This window comes from Siphateles boraxobius, unplaced genomic scaffold, assembly GCF_051911475.1.
Source record: "Siphateles boraxobius isolate OS27281-9 unplaced genomic scaffold, OSU_SipBor_1 13, whole genome shotgun sequence".
NCBI lineage: Eukaryota > Metazoa > Chordata > Actinopteri > Cypriniformes > Leuciscidae > Siphateles > Siphateles boraxobius.
This window is the reverse complement of record NW_027508733.1, coordinates 16,258,893-16,281,011: the sequence shown is the minus strand read 5'-3', so window position 1 is coordinate 16,281,011 and position 22,119 is coordinate 16,258,893. Positions and strand designations below refer to the sequence as shown.

At 34.3% G+C, this 22,119-nt stretch overlaps 1 protein-coding gene and 1 long non-coding RNA gene across 22 annotated transcripts in view; both read right to left on the bottom strand.

Annotated features, from left to right (window-relative positions):
• Positions 1–3,530: 3,530 nt before the first annotated feature.
• r3hdm1 (R3H domain containing 1) overlaps positions 3,531–22,119 on the bottom strand; it is a 41,831-nt gene continuing 23,242 nt past the window's right edge. For 5 of the 21 annotated variants that reach the window (XM_077226150.1, XM_077226153.1, XM_077226148.1 and 2 more), the window contains 15 exons: positions 20,543–20,571; positions 20,370–20,423; positions 20,015–20,232; positions 15,323–15,483; positions 14,357–14,437; positions 12,279–12,521; positions 11,378–11,495; positions 8,955–9,109; positions 8,720–8,871; positions 8,472–8,575; positions 6,514–6,662; positions 6,279–6,426; positions 6,047–6,171; positions 5,807–5,891; positions 3,531–4,910 (listed from right to left, as the gene is read on the bottom strand). In XM_077226150.1, coding sequence (XP_077082265.1) covers positions 4,372–4,910; positions 5,807–5,891; positions 6,047–6,171; positions 6,279–6,426; positions 6,514–6,662; positions 8,472–8,575; positions 8,720–8,871; positions 8,955–9,109; positions 11,378–11,495; positions 12,279–12,521; positions 14,357–14,437; positions 15,323–15,483; positions 20,015–20,232; positions 20,370–20,423; positions 20,543–20,571 — 2,361 coding nt within the window. In that variant the 3' untranslated portion in view covers positions 3,531–4,371. Of the gene's footprint in view, positions 4,911–5,806; positions 5,892–6,046; positions 6,172–6,278; positions 6,427–6,513; positions 6,663–8,471; positions 8,576–8,719; positions 8,872–8,954; positions 9,110–11,377; positions 11,496–12,278; positions 12,522–14,356; positions 14,438–15,322; positions 15,484–15,660; positions 15,934–20,014; positions 20,233–20,369; positions 20,424–20,542; positions 20,572–22,119 lie in introns of all 21 variants that reach the window. The other 16 variants (XM_077226157.1, XM_077226155.1, XM_077226161.1 and 13 more) reach the window with 6 other exon arrangements.
• Positions 7,648–7,976, bottom strand: LOC143735852 (uncharacterized). The gene is made up of 2 exons (XR_013203308.1): positions 7,839–7,976; positions 7,648–7,754 (listed from the first exon to the last, which is right to left on the bottom strand). It is a non-coding gene; the product is annotated as an uncharacterized LOC143735852 (long non-coding RNA).

Sequence of the window (22,119 nt, the reverse complement as noted above, 5' to 3'; positions counted from 1 at the left end):
TTAGACTAAAACCACAAAATGTCTGTATAATTCACGCGCTGAATAAAACATGCAACGAAATTCGTCTTGTAACAATGATATATCGCGTGAAACACTTACTGCAACAGTTTCTCATAATATCAACGTAGCATAAAATTTAGTGTGCGGTAGACTAGCCTAGAAAACAGTGGATAACGCCTTATTAATGTTAGGTCGATAGCGCCCTCTGGTGTTTCGTTGCAGAGTTACAGTATATGTACCGTGTCTGTGAATTCAGCTCCTTTCTCCTCAGTCTCGTTCTCGTCTCTCTAGTGTAGCTTTCGTATTCATAGAGTGTATGTTGGATAGGTATTATGCATCTATTTTGTTTAAGGGTCAATGACGTGATTCTCGTTTTGTTGTTTGTTTGTTAGAATCTAGTGAAGTTAATCAGAAATGAAATGACTTAAATAGGCTTACAAATGACATACCGGTATGTTCTTAAAAGTATATTGAAAGTAAATTTGAGATTTCTGTGGGTCTATAATAAAGGTTAATGGTGAAAAACTTGAAAAATATATTGCCGTTATTAGTTTGGCTTATTATTATTTTCCTTAAAAATGGGTTACACATTGAAATGGTTAAAATATGATTATTAGCCTAACAAATAATTAAATACATCCCAGCTTGCATTAAATGATACAACATATTATTAGATATTATCAGATTTCGTTATATTTGATTAAATATTAAAATATTCACACACACACACACACACACACACACACACACACACACACACACACACACACACACACACACACACACACACACACACACACACACACACACACACACGATTGGGCATTTAGTGTCATATAATGTGTCTCATGCCAACTTTCTCACTCTCTCTCTCTCTCTCTCTCTGTGTGTGTGTGAGTGAGTGAGTGAGTGAGTGAGTGTGTTTGTTTGTTTTTTGTTTTTTTCACAGAAGCTTTTTTATTTTATTTTTTTATTATTTTTTTTTATTGCAAATTAATGAAAAAATACAATAACAGAAAGCAGGAGAGAAAAAGGAAAAAGAAGAAAAAATTAATAATTGCAATAACAATAAGAGAGGGGTTACAGATATCAAAATATAATGCATTAGGTTATACAAAACAATACAATATTACAATTTGTTACAATAATAAATTAAAGGTTCTTTACAACAGACTCAAGGATATTCTTTGTTTTAGAAACCTTAGAATTTAAAGGTTTTGAAAGATTCTTAAAGGAAGAAAAAGGGGACTTTATATCAGATGAGAAAATTCTAAAATCAGGATTACAATGAATGGTTCTGGCTTTGTGAAGATGAAACTTGCCCAGAAGACAAAGCAAAAATGTGTTTGTTTATCAGAGTAATTTCAACAAAAATATTGAATTTTAGTACTTTCTACTTGGTAGATTTAATGGCTCTAAAATATCATGAGTAGGCTAGTTCGTTTGTAGCTAAAGCTACGTGAACACAACTAATATTAGCTACATTTCTAGGAAGTAGGCTAGACTACATGTGTTTTAAACGATTTTTATCATCTCTGACATCTTTATTTGTCATGACCCCTATGCAATCCTCCCTGTGCTAATGTTTTGTAGAGGTTTATATTCCTAACAGACCTTTCAAACACATTCATCAGCATTTCCTGTTTTAACATTCCAGGTGAGTTGAAGTTTCCGCGTGCACCTGCAACATCAGTTCACGCGCTGCTCCGTTAAACCGCCCACATCCTGTCAGGCTCTTCCGCTGGATGTCTGAATGAAAGCACACGTTTCTTTGTTTGATATCAGACAGGCATGTGAACAAAGACAAACACCTCCGTGGATCCTCCGGTGTGTAATCCGGGCTTGACAGATCTTGTTCGTCTCCGCAGGTCTTCGTGGAGTTTTGAAGCCAACATCCGTCTTTGTGGATATGGGTTCAATGATCATGGGAATGTGGGTCAAGAGCTTTGTCAATATGCTTCAAATACACACAAGAACATATGCTATAGTTTATAATATATAGGCTACGGTATTATTGATCTCTTATAGGTTATTATAGCGTATTTTCCCCATCTGGTTCTATGTGTGTTAGTTTGTGCTGTTAATTGTTTCTTTGAGAAATTGCAGTATTTTGTTATGGTCCAACACTGGTCGTTATTAAAGCTATTTTAATAATAAATAAATAACTATTCTTTAAAAAAATGTGGTCATTTTGGCCTAAACATTCAAGGTTGCTCCATTTATTTTTTTGACGGGAATGAAAAGTAGGCTGTGAGGGATAGGATTACAATGCTTTTTATCTATATAAAAAACTCCACAAAATATATTTTTAAAGTTCTGATCCTCGTTTTCATCCGCGTTAAATTCAAAATGGCGTCTAACCTGCGTGGCTATTGATACTTCATTACCCCTTCTATGAACATCTTTTTCAACGTTTTGATAACTGGAGAACACATGATTCATGATATGTAGAACTTGAGACAGATGTAGCTAATTACAATTAATTAACCACTCAAATTTAAGGAGGACTAAATACAATTAAAATGTAGCCTAATATTCTAAAAGTCATTCTAATCAGTGGGTTGATTTTGGCTCTGGGAACGAATCTTGCTATCGGTCCACTCGTCGTTATCTTTTGTACACCCTGTTCTCTTCTGAACCGTCAGGAATCAATCCTCGCTTAATTGTGCCTGTAGCTCAAACCATGGCTTCTGATAATTGACACCTTCAATGCAATGTACTGTAAACTGGTTTAGATACAATTCTGCTGCATAAATGTAAGACTTACCAGGCTAAATCTCGGTCCTTTAAAAGTTGATCAATGGGAAATAACACTAGAAGGACGCAACATTTTGTGAGGCTGTAAAATGCAAACACTATTCGAGATGCTTCAAGAACCGAATCGAAACACACATGTGGTTCTTCAGATTTCACCTGTTTTGATTTGGTCGTTTTCAATTTAACAGGAAACCCAATATGCTAAAAGTGTTTAGTTTTGACATGGAAATAGTTGCATCATCTTAGACCTAAGACTCTTAATTCCCATAACAGACCATAATAGCACTGTAATTTTATGCCAGTTTCATTACACAATGTATTCTTCTTTAATGTGGTCCACAACTTAAATAGTATATAAATAAAATTCATAAAACATGTTTTATGTAATCAATAACATATATATATATATATATATATATATATATATATATATATATATATATATATATATATATATCATTTTAAATTTAGGATGCATGTAATTAAATACATTTTCAAAAAATATATTTAAAAAATATAAATATATAATCAAAATGTATAAAAGGTATTTTAAATATGTAAATAAAATAATAATGTATTTTTCATTTGAAAATTGATATATTTTATTTAAATGTAATTATGAAACATATTTGAAATAAATATTTAAAAATATCTATATATATATATATTGTTTTATACAATATACAAATATATTTCATCTCCCCTCCCCCTCTTTAAAGTTGTCAATCCAATTGGACTTTTATAGTCAATAAAAAACATTTGGGACATGGAAAAACCGTTATGTGTAAACATTTATTGGTTTCAAACTGAGATAAAAACAACTTGCTCCAGCAAACATTTTACAGCCTTTCATAGTCCACACATCTCGCAACCAAGATAAAATAAGAGAAAAAAAAAATGCATTAAAGAGGGGAAAAATGTGAGAGAGAGAGAGAGAGAGCAAGAGATAGAGAGAGAGAGCGCGCAAACCTTTATTCCAGTGACTTAATAGGATAAGAAATCTAAAAACCCATAAATGGACTGTTGTCCGTCACCCCAAAGACAGGTTATGAGAAAGAAAGCGATAAAACCTTCCGTTTGGCCACTGTGCCGTTTCCATCAACGTTTAAATTAAGTTAAAAATTCAAAAACACTCAGTCCACATTCTTGAGAGCCAAAAACTGGCACTCGGACGAAGGAAAAAAATTACTCGCTTATTTGGATTCGGCTACAGTACAAATTACGCATTTTTGGACGTTGTTTTTCTGGCTTAGTCATTTTTCAGCGTAAACAACGAGTCCCTGTTTAAAGGCACAGGTCGAAGTGTTCCCTTGTGTCCCGTCTTTAAGTTCATGGGTCAGTTGTAACATGTTTGTTTGCTTGTTTCCATTCATTTAACAAAAAATGGCCAAAAAATTCGTACGAACAATATGATGCGTTTTGTGACATTTGCGATAAAAACCCACAAACAACATCCTCCGATTTCAGTATAGCAATCCTGATCTAAAAAAAAAAAAAAAAAAAAAAGAATAATAAAAATAAGCCAAACATATTATTTTGCCTTCGTTTTGGTTTCTTTTAAATAACAAAGCTAGATAATTCAAATTCGCCTGAAACCGTGAAAGAACAATTCAACTACAACATTCGAGATGTTCTCTTTTTTTTTAAACAAACTAGCGTGAAAACCCCATTCGAAAATAACAAACTCGTTTGGATCAAGCCATAGTGGTGCAAAAACAAACAAACAAACAAACAAACAAACAAAACCAGGAAGGCATGTGACTGAAATGGCAGGAAGTGAGCCTGAGGCAATGGTGGTGATTGGTGGAAGGGGCGAGAGCTGGATCTGGCGAGCGTGTGCTGTTCATTATGTCCCCTGCTAGTTCTCAGTTTGAATTTGTTGATGGAGCTGTTGAGTTTTTGAAGCGCACTTTGCGCCGCATATTTCGACGGGAACAAGGCCAAGATGGTGTACGTGGACGCCAGGTCGTGAGGGGCAGGTTTGGGAGGGTCAGAGTTTGTAACGTCCGCTCCCTCTGATTGGTTGGGGGACGGGGTTTCGGGCAGCCATTTTATGAGAGCACCAACTTTGCTCAGTTCTGCCAGTAAACAGTTCGCTTCCACTCGAGTGATGCCAGCCGGAAGGTCCGTCACCTCCAAAACACGGCCCATGTCTGGTTGCACAAAAATAATGTTACTGAAAAACTGATTGTGTATACTAAAACTCATAGTGATACATGCATACATATAGGATTTTATATACAAAATTCTTCATACAATGGACTACCAGTAAAATTGGGACCAAAAATTATTCAGACACTTTGACCTGACCATGTTTTGCTTAAGTGTTTTTTCTTTAATTGCTAATGCGACCTTTAAAATTAAGCATTGCTTAGTAATTGGTTGAGCTAAATTGGTTATCTAATTGTGTACTTAAATTTAACAGCTGCAAGCTATTCAGCCTAAATCAAATATCAACTGATTTGATAACACTGAGTTCTTGCCACATTTTATTACCATTTTCTAAACTATAGCGAATAAACTGTGATAATGTAGAAATAATGTTGAAGCTGTCTGAATAAATTTTGGTTTTATTGTATGTGTATATATATATATATATATATATATATATATATAAATATATACACACAGACATGCACAAATATATATTATTTGTGAATATATATATATATATGTATATATTAATGTATATATATTAATTATATGTATATATATGTGTGTGCATGTATGTGTTTGTGCACACACATCGCAATTAATCACGGTTAATCAATTTGACAGCACTAATATATACACACACATATATACATACACACACACACACACACACACATATAATTTAATATATATTGCAATTTTTATGTATACACATAAGTGTACACAAATAGGATTTGCATTTATGCATTTATCCAGACATTTTTTGGTCCCCATAATTGTATTGTATTTCAAAATTGTATTTCAGCGATCAGACTAATCATGACAATTTATCAAAGTTTATCAATACTTAACTACTGAATATTTATCTGTATTTTCATAATTCATGTTTTCGTACCCGTTTCTCCAGTGCTCATGTCAGTAGACAGTGATTTCTTTGGGGGTCTTCGACTGCGCACGCCGTGCCGGATACCCACAGGACCCTGAGAAAGAGCCGAACGTCAGTCGATGTGTGTGAACAACAAGAAACTCCCGTGTTTAACATGACGATGTGGATGAAGGTGACGCTAGATACACATTAATCTTGTTAGATCAACTGAACATGAGTGTGAGAGCAGTGTGTGTGTGTGTGTTCAACCTGGTGGTGATGAAGATGATGATGATGGTGGTGGTTGACCACATGAGAGCCGTGCATTAGTGGGGGTCTGATGGGAGGGTTATACTGGAGCGGCTGCCCAATCAGAGGAGGATACCTGCCATCACCTGTGAACACACCAACACGAGCGTTATCTAAACTCACACCAAAATATATAACAGAATGTACCAAAAGCTATGAGCTAATCAGATTAGATTCACTCGGATTGGCTCACTTTGGCCTGGAGCGTAAGGGCGGGAAAACTGGGGCATGATGGGAAAGGGGGCGTGGCCAGGACGAGGACCCTTCAGATTGACCAGATGGGTAGGAACAGGAGATTGCGCCGGAGATGAGGAGGGGCTTAGCAGCTGCTGCGGATTATTCTAGAAGGCGCGAGAGAGAGAGAGAGGTCATGTGTGTTGCGTCACTTGAGAGTGACGTCACATGGGATCTAATGCAGATGTTTGTACCTGCGTGACGTCCTGCGGGGGAAGATCGCTGGGTTTGTAGTAGCGGTTTGGTTTCCAGTGCGGTGGAGACGGGGCTCTCGGCTGCTGGCTGTGAGGAAGGCTCAACTGCATCATCACCACTCCACCAGGAGGGGGCGGCGGAGGCACTGCTGGAAATCACAGCACAGATTTTACTACACACTTTAACCACAAGTGTTTGGACTGGAAATGAGAAGGGATTATATATATTCAAATATATAATATGTATAATTAAAATATAAGACAGAAAATATAAGATATGCATCTCTATATATACACACACACACACATTCGTTTAACTACTTACATTTAATACTAATTATTTACTCTTAAATTTTAAATTGTGAATAAAAAAACAAAACAGAAATGGTATTAAAATGTATCACTCTTTTAATTTATTCATATTTTAAAAAAATATTATTTAATCTAATTACTGTTTTAAATAATAAGTTACTGTAATAAAATAAACTAGAAATGTTTAAAAAATAAAGTTTAAAGTAAGTTTGTGAAAACTAATGGTTTTAATAATAATCTAAATGACAGATTGCAATAAAATACAAGGGGTTAGGGTAATAATTTTTTTAAATCAATATGTAAATTATCAAAATATTAAACTATTTATTAAATATTAATATCAATACATATTTTTATTAATACTGATATTTTCAAACAGACTCATTAAAACATTTAGACACCACATTGTTTTCTATTATTTTTTTAATATTTTGTCTTAAGTACTATTGCACACATATAGTAGCATCATTCTTGTATTATTAATTTAATAATTTAATATAATTATATATAATACATAATAAATATTAATATAATATTATATATTAATATATACAAATAAAATTCACTATTAATATTGATTAAGGTCAACCATTACAGTCAAACGACTTTTTAAAACTTTTAGACATCATATTGTTCTCAATTATTTTTAACATCATTGCAGATCTAATATAATACCATCTCACACACACACACACAATATTCTTATTAACCTTTAGAACTGACATATATTAATCAGTGGTGTTGAAAATACACTGCTTGCTACTGAATTATTCGACAGCAGGCAAAAATGAAATGTACCACTACACACACACACACACACACGCCAATTAAAGTGCTTTATTAAACAGTGAAAGGTCAAAAAGTGTGTGGGTCTCGCCTCTTCCTCATTAAAAACACCCTCTTCTTCAGCAACATAATCATCACCTCATCTATACATGCACGCGCACACACACACACACACACACACACACACACACACACACACACACACACACACACACACACACACACACACACACACACACACACACACACACACACACAAGCTGAGCGTTCATTAAGACTGAGGTTTATTCAAATAAACAGTCTTCTCACAGCTTCTGAAACGTGTGATGAACTCTTCACAAACGCCCGTAAGGCACAGGCAGAAATCAGAATTGTAAACAAGATTTAATTAAACAGCCAAGTAAAACATTTTCAAAATGAGAAAAGAACTGCTCAAAGCTCATTATATGTACTCAATTTATAAACCGAGAGATGTACAAAGACTAAAAAGAAACCTGCCGTTAGTTAGTAAATGACACTGCGCTTTAGAGGTGAGTTCGAGTTTTCACCCAAAAAAAAAAATTGTTTACATTTAAAACATTTTTAATAATATTCTACTCTTTTACAATAAATTTTTTGATAAAGTTTTATTTATTTTAGAAATATAATATGAATATACAATTGAGTATTGATTATGTACCAAATATATATACCAAAATTTGGCCAAAATATACCAAAAATTTGCGAGCGGTTAAGATGCACTCAAAATTGTCTCACCTTGGTTTGGAGCATAAAGGCGGGAAAACTTTTATATATATATATATTTTTTTTTTAAATTTTCAACATTATGGATAGTTGTACACTGAAGGCAGCTATGATACCTGTGCACTGCTGGCCTGTGATTGGCTGAGAGCCGCATGGGGAGGGCGCTCTGGGAAACGACATCTGCTCTGAACCCGGCGGTGAGAGGAAGCCAACGGCTGAGCTGTGCACACAGACACACAGAAAGTTGACATGAGACACACTAAAGGCCCAATCAAATCAGCGATGCCTCAATCTGATTGGTTGAAAGCAAATATTCACTTTTAAATGCATTGACATGCACTGGATGCATCTCAATGCGTGTTACCTGATGCTAGAGTGTTGTGTTGGCGGCAGCATGCTGTAATACACCTGCATGTTGCCGGAGGGCGCTGGCGCTTGATTGGTCTGTCCCTGCAGCATGATCTGTTGCTGATAGGCTGCCTGCTGAACGCTCTGAGAACCTTGCTGCATAGACACCTGCCAAACGCACGCGTTACTTCATCAAAATCACTCCAGGTACAGAGAAAACAATTAGGAGATTTGCAAAATGCAGCACTGACCTGATACGGAGGCATTGTGGGATACTGCACCATAACGCTCTGAATCTGATTGGCCATTCCGCCCTGAGAGCTGACCAGCGATTGGTTTTGAGTTTGTTGAACTCCCATCATGCCCTGGTAGCTGGGGGGTTGACCGGGCATGACCGTCTGGAAACCTGAAATGACAACTCATTAGCATAAACAACAGCGAATCCGACGAAGGACGAACAAACAACATCTGGAAGTGAAACATTAAGGACAAAGTGCAAAAACAAAGAGGGGTTTTATGCAACATTAAAGCTGTAAACAACTTTTAAATAGCAGTTTAATTACGAAAAGACTGAAATAAGTGAAATGAAGTAAAAAGACGTGGGCTGGTGTGTAAATGAGCGGGAACAGATGGACGTTAATGCATGTCTTAGTCTTAGACTGTTTGTGGCAAATAGTAGCGCTTCTGATGAAAAAGAGTGAAGTTCGTGTCATCAAATACAAGTTTTGAAAAAATTAGATATAAGTTTGTGATGTCTTCAAAATAGTTGGTGATAATAATAATAGTCTGTTATTTACCAGCATTTTACAGCAAATCTGTTAGGATGTCTGGGTAAATGTTGTCACCTAATTAACATCTATGAGCCAGACTGATAATGTTTATTATAATCAGTTTATACATAATAGTATTGTAATATTTAATATTTAAAAATGTAACTTAAATACTCCATTTCAAAAAATATTTTATATCATTTTGGATTGTAATGATATATTTTTATTTTACATAATTATAATAACAATAATAATAATAATATAAACGTCTGTCATATTATTGTATCGCAATTACATATAGTATAATATAGTCTCACAATATTTCATTTTAGTAATGTATATAAATTAGTAAAGATTTTTTTGCAAACACTGAATTGATACACACACGTTTGAAATGATCAATAATAATAACTATAATAATTTTTTTTTAAGAGACGTCTAGTAGGGATTGTGTGCAGATTGAGATCTTTACGATGGACAATGACAGAGCATCTAAACGTGAGCGATTCTCATTCCTCTCATCAGATCCAGTGGAGATGAAGAGACGGCTCGTTCCTCCTGTGTGTGTGTGTGTGCGTGCGCGAGTGCACCGCTATTTTTACCTGCCCTTGCAAGGCCACAGTGAAGAGAATAAAAGCCTGTCGATTTCGACCATACGAGCCCCGCACACACACTTCACAGTGCTTGTGAAAGGGGCTCTTTCAATGTCACTATGGGTACACACACTCTAAAATACCACCTCTGCAGCCTTTCTCTATTTCTTTCATTTCTCTTACAGCTTCACCCAATTTAATTTCTAACCAGGTTTTTACATTTTTAGAAGGAAATGTAAGTGATCATTTCCACTCAGCACTGCATGGTTGTTGCTATGATCCTCTGAGAGCTTGTTAGCATGTCACTATGCTAATAAAAATGTATGCCACTTGATACTTAGTATGACAATAATTAGCTAAATATTTATATATACTTTGGATGAATTCACAATTGTAATGCAAGTATTTAAAAATAATGAAATATCATTTATTTCAATAAATTATTCCAATTTATTTGTGTCTGGAAACACTAAAAAGCACTTGTAGAAACGGAGGCAAAAGTTGACATTCAATAAATTTCATAAGCTAAACGTTTTAAAAAATAAACGATTCATTTTCAACATTAAATTTTGTTTATCTTATATAATTTAATATTTTTATTTTTTCCTGAAATGCATGGTTTTAGTCTAGGTTATGAATATAGCTTTTGGTGATTGGGTAATTAGTTTTTACTTATTTATTTATTATCACGAATATAGCTTTTAGTGAGTGGGTAGTAAATATTTATTTATTTTCCCATCAATATAGCCTATAGTTATGTGGTAATGAATATATAGTATATATATATATATATATATATACACACATATATATATATATATATATATATATATATATATATATATATATATATAAATTTTTTTTTTTTTTTTTTTGCTTGTTTGTGATCAATTTAACTTTAAGTGACATGGCAGTGAATATTTTTAATGAATGTATTGTTTGTAATAAATATAGCCTATGGCAATTGTGTAATGAATCAATTATTTATTGATTTGTTTGTTAGTTGGTTTTCTGCTGTACAGCACTCTGGCTCACGATCTGTTGATTTTAAATGTAATTTATGAATATATTGACATAATAACGTCCGGTAACAAAAATCTGATAGCAGAAAGGGGGTGTGTGGGGGGTTAGAGGTCAAAGGTTGAGGAGTGAGGGCTGGGAAAAGAGACCGGTTCACTGTGAGAATGACTACGAATCTCATACAGTGACACGGCCCCGTCTCCCAGCGCTCCAATCAGAGCGCACCGACACCAAGCCCTGTTTCTGCTGACTCTTGGACAGAAAGTGAGTGTGTAGAGGCTGTGTTTGTACCGGTCTGTTGCGGTGGCAGTGTCTGACTCTGGGGGGCGCTGTAGTGTAGCGGCGTCATTGCTCTGTAGTGTTGGCTTGAGTGCGAGTACTGACCCGGAGCACAGTAACACGCCGACACCTGCAGACACACACCATTAAAGTCTGATTATTCCGGCGGCACAGGTATACATTTGATTTATATATATAGACACATATATATACATATACATATATAAATATATATATATATACACACATAAAAAAATGTCTTAAATATTTTTAAATGTAATATTTAATTGTAAAAAATAAGGTGCGAAAAAAATTCTAAATACATTTTTTTATAATCTACATTTTAAATGTCATCTACATTTACCGGTATACATGTATTTGAAAACCCTTTATAACTTTTTTTTTTAAGAAATGGTCTAAATCGTAGCTACTTATAATAAATATATTATAATCTACATTACTTTAAATGTGATTTAATACATATTTTACAATTTTAATTTTCAAAAATTAAATTAAAAAGAAAATTATAAATGTATACATACAAATAAAAGTAGTTATTTAATTTGATAATGAACATTTAAGTAAAACATTATTCGAGAAAAAACTATTTATAAAATCGGATGTTATAATACATATTTTACATTTATTTAAAAAAAACAGTTGCTATATAAATATAATAATATAAATGCTATAAAATGTAGTTATTTAATTTAATAATAAATTGTATTTACCTTTATACAATTAATTATGTGTTAAAAAGGTACTATATAGACATTTTATAATTTACACTATTGTAAATGTGATTTTAATACAGATTTTACATATAAATACTGTATATATTTTACTTAAGAAAATAATTTTTATAATTTATATGTTCATATAAGTTGAAAATGCACCATAAGTGTGTTGATACCTGCTGCACGGGCTGTTGTATGTATCCATGTGGCTGTAGGATGGGTTGATTGACGGGTGGTGGATGGGGGTAGGGATGGCCGCTCATGGGCTGTCCTGCTGAAGGAAGCATGTAGCCGCTGGACGGATGGTTCTGGAGCACCAGGGATTGTGGGTAGAGGCCCGTGTGGGGGTCCGGACCGTCACCTGAAGGCTGCCGAACTAGATTCATCTGGCTGAACTGGGCACTTAAGCCGTCCTGTTGCTGTTTTAATACACACACAAAACATTTCAAATTCACTTTTATAACAAATATTGAAAAAAATAATAATGATCTTTTTATTAAAAGTTTATTAGATATTGTACACGCACACATACACACACAGACACAGACACAGACACACACACACACACACACACACACACACACACACACACACACACACACACACACACACACACACACACACACACAAGAAAAAAGTGTGACTATAACAAAGCTATGTAGGAAATCATTGCCTACTTATGTAATATTTATTTTTAATTATTTAATCAAGGCCTTGTGGGTTGGTAAAAAAAAAAAAATTAACCAATAGTCCAATTTTACAATTCTTAAAAAAAATTTAAAAAAAGATTCTAAATTACAATTGGGTCATTTTTATAATCAATTTCTCTCATTTGAAACCCAAGAGCCCATCTTCATTTGATTACGCAACTAAATGAGATATATTTGTAAAAGTTGAAGTGGATCACACGCTGAAGGTGTCATGAGATCATGGGACTCTATCAAAAACTAAACCAGGGCATCACAGCGAGGACTTTAAGCTCAGATCAAAGTCCTGCCCCTCATCCACCAGGACATCACCCCTGGCAGACATCTTTTTATTAAAGTAGTAACAACATCTGGTGTGGTTAATTATTCATGTGGTCTGAATTTGTTAATGAGGGTGTTATATTTGGTGGAAACAGGGTCACACAGTGAGAAATATGACAGAAGTGACCCAATTCAGTCATTAGGCTCCGCTGGGTAACACAAATCACATGGGGCTCATTTTTGAAACTTTGGAGAGATTAATCAATGAAACTGAGGGAACGGAAATAAAACGAGAACAGAGTTTCTTTTGACATCCAGTTTCTGATCACAGGATGCCACAGAATATGGAAATTAATAAAACAAAAAGTTAAAATGACTGAGGTAAAGAACAGGGATAAACCAACAAAACAACAAAGAAAAGAATTAAAGACTGAAAAATAGAGAATAGAAAATAGGGAGAAAAAATAGGACAAAAAATTAAAGGTGCCATATTCTGCACTTTTGTAATAATATTTATTATTATTATTATTTTATATATTAATATTTTAACTTGTTTCAAAATAACAAGAACAATCTAATAGATAAATGAATAAATTAATATAATACATACAATAATACACAATATATAAAATATAATAAATAAATGTATAAATAAAATGTAAAATTAAAAGTTTTAAAAGTTTAAGAGCTGTAAATATTAGGGCATGTATGTATTGTATCGTATTTCAAATAAACAAGAAAAATCGAATAAAATGCATAAATAAATTTTAAATGGATCTTGTTAGGATATGTACTGAACTTGTTTCAAATGAAAAAGAAAAATCTAAAAATGATATACAATATAAAACGAAACAAAAAATTATTGAAGCATTAATAAAAACATTAAATTAATAGAAAATATTTTAAAAGTTGTGACTATTAGGGTATGAATGTCCTGTATATTGAAATTATTTCAAATAAACAACAAGTTGAAACACTAAAATAAAATATATTATTAAATACAATTTTGAAAGTTCAAGGATTGAGAATTTTAGGGGATGTATTGTATATTGAACATTTCAAATTAACCAGAAAAATCTAAAAATAAATAAATCAATAAATCAAATATTAAATGAAGTTAATTATTTAAAAAATTTGAAAAGTTTAAGAGCTGTGAATTTTAGTGCATCGTATATTGAACTTATTTCAAATTAACCGAAAAATTCTTTCCATGCTTTCCAAGATACGGCCCCTAAATAAATCAAGGGAAGAGAAAAGTGAAGTTTAGAGAAGGAAGAGAGAAGTACCACAGTGTATTGTTGAGTGAAAGCAGCAGGCAGGAGAGGAGGACAAGAGACCGCAGCAAACTGCACAGGCTGAGCAGACGACTGCAGAGACACCGAGAGAGAGAGAGAAGAAGAGAGGATGAACGACGGGATCAGGCCACAACGACAAAGAGAAAGAGAACAAAACAGCACTGAACAGAAAAGGAAGGTCAGAATGAACGAGAACGGAAGTCACGTCATAGATTAATAACATTAAACAAATGTGTCAATGTTCTGACAATAAAATTTCGCTAGCACCATAAGTGATTAAAAAACTTAAATTACCTATTTATTACCAAACCATATTAAATACCATATTTTATTTTTATATATACCATGTAATTTTTGAGCTATGAACCATAACCAATATGATACAATGTATACAGTTTTGCATGCATACAATTAAATGAAAGAAGAAATGAGAATAATAATTAAAAAAAAGTAAATAAAACTTAAACATGTTTAAAAAATTAATACAAGAATAAATTTGCCTGATATATTACAATTATGAGAGATAGTGAGAGCTTATAACTATTTTACACTACGGCCAATAACCAATATGATGATGAATATAATTACAAATTTATTTAATTATATACATTTAAATACTGTTTAAATATTATGAAAAACTACAAAAATTTAAATAAATGTAAATAAAAAATTAAAAAGATAAATTAAATTCAATAATATAACAAGTAAATAAAAGAAAAGTATGTATCAAAAAATGTAAGAAAATAATTACTAAAAATAAGAAAAGTGTAACTAAATTAAATAAATAATTTAAATACAAAAATATTATTAAACAAAACGGGACAAATTAAACTAAATTAATTGAACTAAATGATTAGATAAAATAGTTATTTAAATATTTAATATTAAAATATAAGACCAAAAATATAAGACAAAGTAAAATGTATATATAACTATATAGTAAAATGTTTTCCTGACCTGTGCTAGAAGGTGATTGGCTGGCTGAGGTTGAGGGGGAGGGGGAAGAGGCGGAGGAGGAGGGGGTGGGAGAGACATGGGCTGCTGGCCCCGCCCCTGCTGTGATGTCATGGCAGGGTTGTAGATCACCGGGCTGCCATCGGGGTTAACAAAAGGCTGACCTTTACGGGACAAAAAACAAACAAACACTTATAAAAACACTAACGCAAAACAGCTACATTCGAATTTTTACTTCATTCATGCAACACTGAATTAGTAAGGAAAGTTAGTATGTCGAATACGCAGCGTAACCTCCATCGTTTGAAGTAAATGTTGTTCAGGACTCAGGAAGTACCCACCTGTCTGTGGATTGAGCAGAACGCTGCCAGGTGGGATGGCGGTGGTGTCCAGAGGAACAATGTAGAAGCTAGCGTTAGTATTAATGTTAGAGTTAGTAGTTGCGCTCTGAGAGACCGGGACGGTTGCGCTGCCCCCGATGGGCACGGCCGGAAGAGGGGCCGCTGGGGTGAAGCCCCGACCGGGATGGGGAACAACGGGGGCGGGTAACGGCAGTTGTGCAGGCCGAGAGAGTGACCCGGAAGAAGAACCTACGCTACTAGAGGAGTCTGAACCTGAAGGAGGGTGAAGAGCGAAAGAGTTTTTACTGTCAGGTGGGAGATGAGGAAATTAATGAAGAGGGGATGATGGGCGGGGCTAAAAACAGATACAGGAAATTATGTCATAAAGAGGAAGCGGAACCATGAATGGTGGTCGAAATAAAAATCATGGCAAAAAAAATTCATCTGGTGATTTCTTTCTAATAATCAGAATTCTTTAATTTGTTTTATTATTAATTAATTTGATAAAATATTTATTTTTCTTTTTTAATAAAATAATATTTTTTGTTAAAGCTGCAGTCCGTAGTTTTGCCTCTTTTGTCGCCATCTCTGTTCGAAATCTGCAATTGCAGTTATTCGCGGAATTATCAACTTTACGTGGGTTGTGCCTCGGCACGGCACAGCGCGGATGAATCCAATGTTTTGAGGAGAATGTGCGGCTGTCAGTCACCGCGCCGGTGTGGATACTGTCATTCGCAATCACAGATTCTACTTTTTGGAAATATCACCAAAATAAGAATTTTCACTGGAAAATGTGATCTGAACAAGTAACAAACATCCACTTTTGTTCTGAACAACTAAGGGAAAAAAAGCATTGCAGTAAATCGCGCTGATTAAATCTAACGATCGCTTATCATATCACGTCAAAACGTTTATACTTTCTTCTCAAATTGTTAATGTTAACAACATCAGCATTGCGTGACTACATTTAATGCCCTTCCAATATTTATCCTTGTTTTCGCATGGGCCCGGTTGCAGTCTCTTATTTTCTGTAGCCACTCCGAAGTCTTTTGCATTTTACAACGGGTGAAACTCCAGGTGTCACAGGTGATTGTCGTTTGAACCTTTCTGGATCCGCCATCAAATTAATAAGTCTAATTATATTAAGTGCTGTGAGAAAAGGCTATAAATCTCCACCTCCAACATCCTCACACGCAATATAGCCTACTAGCCGAGACTCCTTCTGTATGTGTACAGATGTGACGTAATGACGTTAAGACATGCTCGAATTTCCCACGGAAATCCACCAGTACCACTGGAGTTAAAAACATTATTCCACGCTTACCGTTTTGAATCGAGCTAAGACAAGCAGATAGTTTTGAACACTGGCTGGTGATGTACTTGCTCAGAAATTTATTTTGGATAATTTTTAACCCAAAAAAGTTACGGATTGCAGCTTTAATAAATTGTTATAAATTATCATTATTACGGCTACTTTTTTAACATATTTATCCAGAATAGTCTCATACCGATGAAAACTACATGAAATCTGATTGTTCAGAATGAATCTGATTTAAAAATAATATGATTAAAATAAAAATAAAATAAAGTTAAAGTATTAATCTGTCTGCAAACCACATAAGTGATTTTTGTTAGTAATTGAAAAAACAAAACAAAATGAAACAATAACAAATAAATATACTTAACTATTTAAATAAATAAAAAATTCTTATCTGATGTGTTTATATCTGGATGAAACCACTGATGTATAACAGCAACAGAATGCGTGATCATTCAGAGGGCTGTTCAAACGTAACTGGCCATGAGGAGAGATCCAGCGGCTGCTGAACGGAAGTGCCATTTAATAGCAGTGCCATTAAATATTAAAAGTGATAAATATATATTGGCGTCGACTCCTTGAGCTTCTAAATGCCAGAGCATAAATAACCAATGAATCCAGAGAGCAGACGGCCATGAATATGAATGTGTTCTCATAGCTGTTCCTCGATGGACATGAAATAGGTGAAAAAAGAGGGCAGAGAGATTCACCACACACACACACACACACACACACACACACACACACACACACACACACACACACACACACACACACACACACACACACACACACACACACACACACACACACACACACACACAGACACACACACACGGCAGCTTAAAGCATGAACATGAAATGATGAAACAAAAAATGGTCTTCAAAAGAACAAAACGCTGAGCATAGGAAAGCAGGACTGGGATAGTGAAAGTGAAAACACACACGGTCAGTTCATGTAGTATTTGAACAAGACAAACTAGAAAAGATCTCAAACTACAATAAAAAATAAATAAAAACATTTATTTTAGGGTTCATGTTGGAATTACTGTAAATTTAAGGAATTCGGAAGTTGTAAACTCTTTACTTGACTGGTCCTATTTGACCACTGTCAAAAACAAAACAAAACTACATGATTTATTTTTGATATTCCATTGTGTTTTAGTTAATGGCACTTTATTTGTTCAAAAGAATACACATATACATATATATGAATTATGTGTAGCAAATAAGTATAAAGTACAATACCGAACAGGGCTTATTAGCATTGCCATAGAAACAAAGCGGGGGAAGGGATTCGACTGGAGCAGAATCTCATGTCTCCTAATTACGGTAATTCCAACATAAACTGTAGTCTGTAAACATTATATTGCCTTCATTTAAAAAACCACAGACATATATAGGGATGCACGCTATATCGGGACCATAGCCAATCTGAATATATTAATTTAATTTTAACTTTAAACCATCTGTAATGGTCTGATTAGGCTGATGTAAAAAGCAGTTCATAGCAGACATAATTATTATTACTTTTTACTCAAACTAAACTAATTATAACAAAAACTTAATTTTCTCTTTTTCTGTGCCAGGTTTCAAAACTACTTGTTATCAATGTTCTCAGCTATAAATGTAGCTTAACTTTATTAATTTTACTTGTACATTCGAAACTGAAGCTCTAGCCTGAAAATTAACATGAACTGGCTTCAGAGTGAAACAATATTCAGCGCAAAAAAAATATTATATTGGGGACTTGTTTTTATTTATCAAGAATTAATTTGGATGGTGAAAAGCATTTTAATATAACAGGAAGTTGAAAGTTTTAAAATAAGACCTCGATGATGCAGAAATGTAAAGTCGTTTCAGAGGCAGGAACAATTATTTCATTATGATGAAAAATTAAAGAGGAGTGGCTTAAAAATAAGGCCTGATGATGTCAGCAGTAACGGTAAGTCGTTTCAGAGGCAGGAACGATTATTATATTTTATTGAAAAGATGAAGGGGAGGGGCTTAAAAATAAGGCCTCGATGATGTCAGCGGTAACGTTAAGTCGTTTCAGAGGCAGGAACGATTATTATATTTTATTGAAAAGATGAAGGGGAGGGGCTTAAAAATAAGGCCTCGATGATGTCAGCGGTAACGTTAAGTCGTTTCAGAGGCAGGAACGATTATTATATTTTATTGAAAAGATGAAGGGGAGGGGCTTAAAAATAAGGCCTCGATGATGTCAGCGGTAACGTTAAGTCGTTTCAGAGGCAGGAACAATTATTATATTTTATTGAAAAGATGAAGGGGGGGGGGTTAAAAATAAGGCCTCGATGATGTCAGCGGTAACGTTAAGTCGTTTCAGAGGCAGGAACGATTATTATATTTTATTGAAAAGATGAAGGGGAGGGGCTTAAAAATAAGGCCTCGATGATGTCAGCGGTAACGTTAAGTCGTTTCAGAGGCAGGAACAATTATTATATTTTATTGAAAAGATGAAGGGGGGGGGTTAAAAATAAGGCCTCGATGATGTCAGCGGTAACGTTAAGTCGTTTCAGAGGCAGGAACGATTATTATATTTTATTGAAAAGATGAAGGGGAGGGGCTTAAAAATAAGGCCTCGATGATGTCAGCGGTAACGTTAAGTCGTTTCAGAGGCAGGAACGATTATTATATTTTATTGAAAAGATGAAGGGGAGGGGCTTAAAAATAAGGCCTCGATGATGTCAGCGGTAACGTTAAGTCGTTTCAGAGGCAGGAACAATTATTATATTTTGTTGAAAAGATGAAGGGGAGGGGCTTAAAAATAAGGCCTGATGATGTCAGAGGAAATGGAAAGTCGTTTCAGAGGCAGGAACAAGTATTTTGAAGAAAGTTCAAATTTTTTCTTTTGAATAACTTAATGAATCGTTCGCAAACGACTAAAGGTAAATAGGCATTGTTTTGATTTCATGTTGATGCAAAAAAAAAAAAAAAAAAGGATTGTGCATCCCTGTAAAAGTCTATTACCAAGTCCCCAGTTAGACAATAGGTGAATGAAGGTGTGTTATTTACTGGTTTTAGACAGTTTCCCCATGCTCTTGCTGCTGGCCGTACTGTCTCCTCGAATCAGCAGGCTGATGCCGTTAAAGCTGTTGGCTTTAGTCATGGCGGGCTTCAGGTTTCTGTGGGAGCTGTCTGAATCCGTGCTGCTCCAGGGCCGAGGATCCGAATACTTCAGCTCGTTCTCGGAGCTGCTCTGACGACTGTTTCCCGAGCGCTCGTCTCTCAATCTACAATAACAACAACAACTCACGCATTAAAGCCCGGCGATAAACAAAGATGGCTGCCATTTACCAAAAAGCGCAAATCTCCGTCTCATAACTGGTACGTAATTAAGCTAATAAACAAAGTACACAAAAAAAACTACCTGAATATCTGTCGTCTTTGCTGAGTGTTAATGAAAGTCATGTCCTCTTGAATTCTAGAGGGAATTTAAGCATTACAATTATGACATACTGTATATAAGACAACAGACAAACAAAAAAGCAATAAAGAAGCTCCCACATATTACACACTAGTAACTGTGTTTAATATTTTTACCTTTTATCAAAAGGGAAATGTTCTTGTCCCTGCAGATAAAAATAGACGCACATTAAAAAAACAAAACACAAACAAACTAACAGTATATATTAACTAACAATGAACAATACCTTTTGTTACATTATTTATTAATCTTTGTTAATGTTAGTTAATAAAAGTACAACTGTTAATTGCTAGTTAAATGTTAGCTGAAATCCATTCAACTATATTAACACATTCTAGTTTATCAGTAAATGTTGAAATTATTAACTAAGATTAATAAATGCTTTAGAAGTATTTGTCATTGTTAGTTCATGTTAACTAACTCAGTTAACTAATATTAACAAATACAACCTTATTGTAAAGTGCAATATATATATTAGGGTTGGGTGGTATCTCGGTAATATCGTATACCGCGGGGTCTTAAAATAGCAACGGTATCAGTTTCAATACCGTCATTACCGGCACTTATATATAATATATAAATATAATTTATTCAATACCTAAAAATTCATATGTAGTTGTCATCAAGTGACAGTGTTCAGGAGAAAGAGAGAGAGAGAGAAGGGAGAGGCGGTAAATACTGACGAGGCAATTTGTAAATGTTGCAATAAAAAAGGTGACCGCGAGAGATGGAAACACCTCTAACCTAATGTCGCATCTCCGAAACAACCACCCACTCAGTGCTGCGAGGATGCATTTTGCCCCGAGTTCATTAAATAAACGCATTAGTTTATATTTGTTAAAATATTATAATGTTTTTTTTTTTTACGTTGATTATGAAAACTGAACAGCACGAGTAAGATGGGATGCATCGGGAGTCAGTCATTGACCACTTAATTAAGTTTCATTTTGTAAAAGGCCTTTCTTTAAAGTGAATTTCGTTTTGTATAAATTGTATCTTAATTTTTATATATATTTTTATCAACCAATTGCCTGGATTTAATAAATAAGAATCAAATATAACAGACAACATAATCATGACATGATCGTGCGCTGGAGCGCCGCGGTCACTTGCATTGAAATCTCATCATAAATTAACCGAAACTCAGTGTATGTCTCACAGACATGACAGATAGGCCTACATCTAAATAAAGCTTGCAATTTCATTAAACGAAACAATTCAAAACGAAAAGAAATAGGCCAATCGCTGATTATTTAATCCATGATGTGCATTTCTCTCTATGCGCGTTCATACGGAAATGGCGATCATCAAATTCATTAAACGAAACAATTCAAAACGAAAAGAAATAGGCCACTCGCTGATTATTTAATCCATGATGTGCATTTCTCTCTATGTGCGTGCATATGGAAATGTTGATCATCAAATTAAACGAAACTATTCCAAACGAAAAGAAATAGGTTAGCCTACTCTCTGATTATGTAATCCATGATGTGCATTTCTCTCTATCTTTCACTATGGAGATGGCGATTCGTCAATTTCTTTAAACGAAACAATTCAAAAGGAAAAGAAATATAGGCAGGATACTCTCTGATTAATCCATGATGTGCATTTCTCTCTATAGGCGCGTTCACTATGGAGATATCAATCGTCAATTTCTTTAAACGAAACAATTCAAAACTAAAAGAAAAAGGCT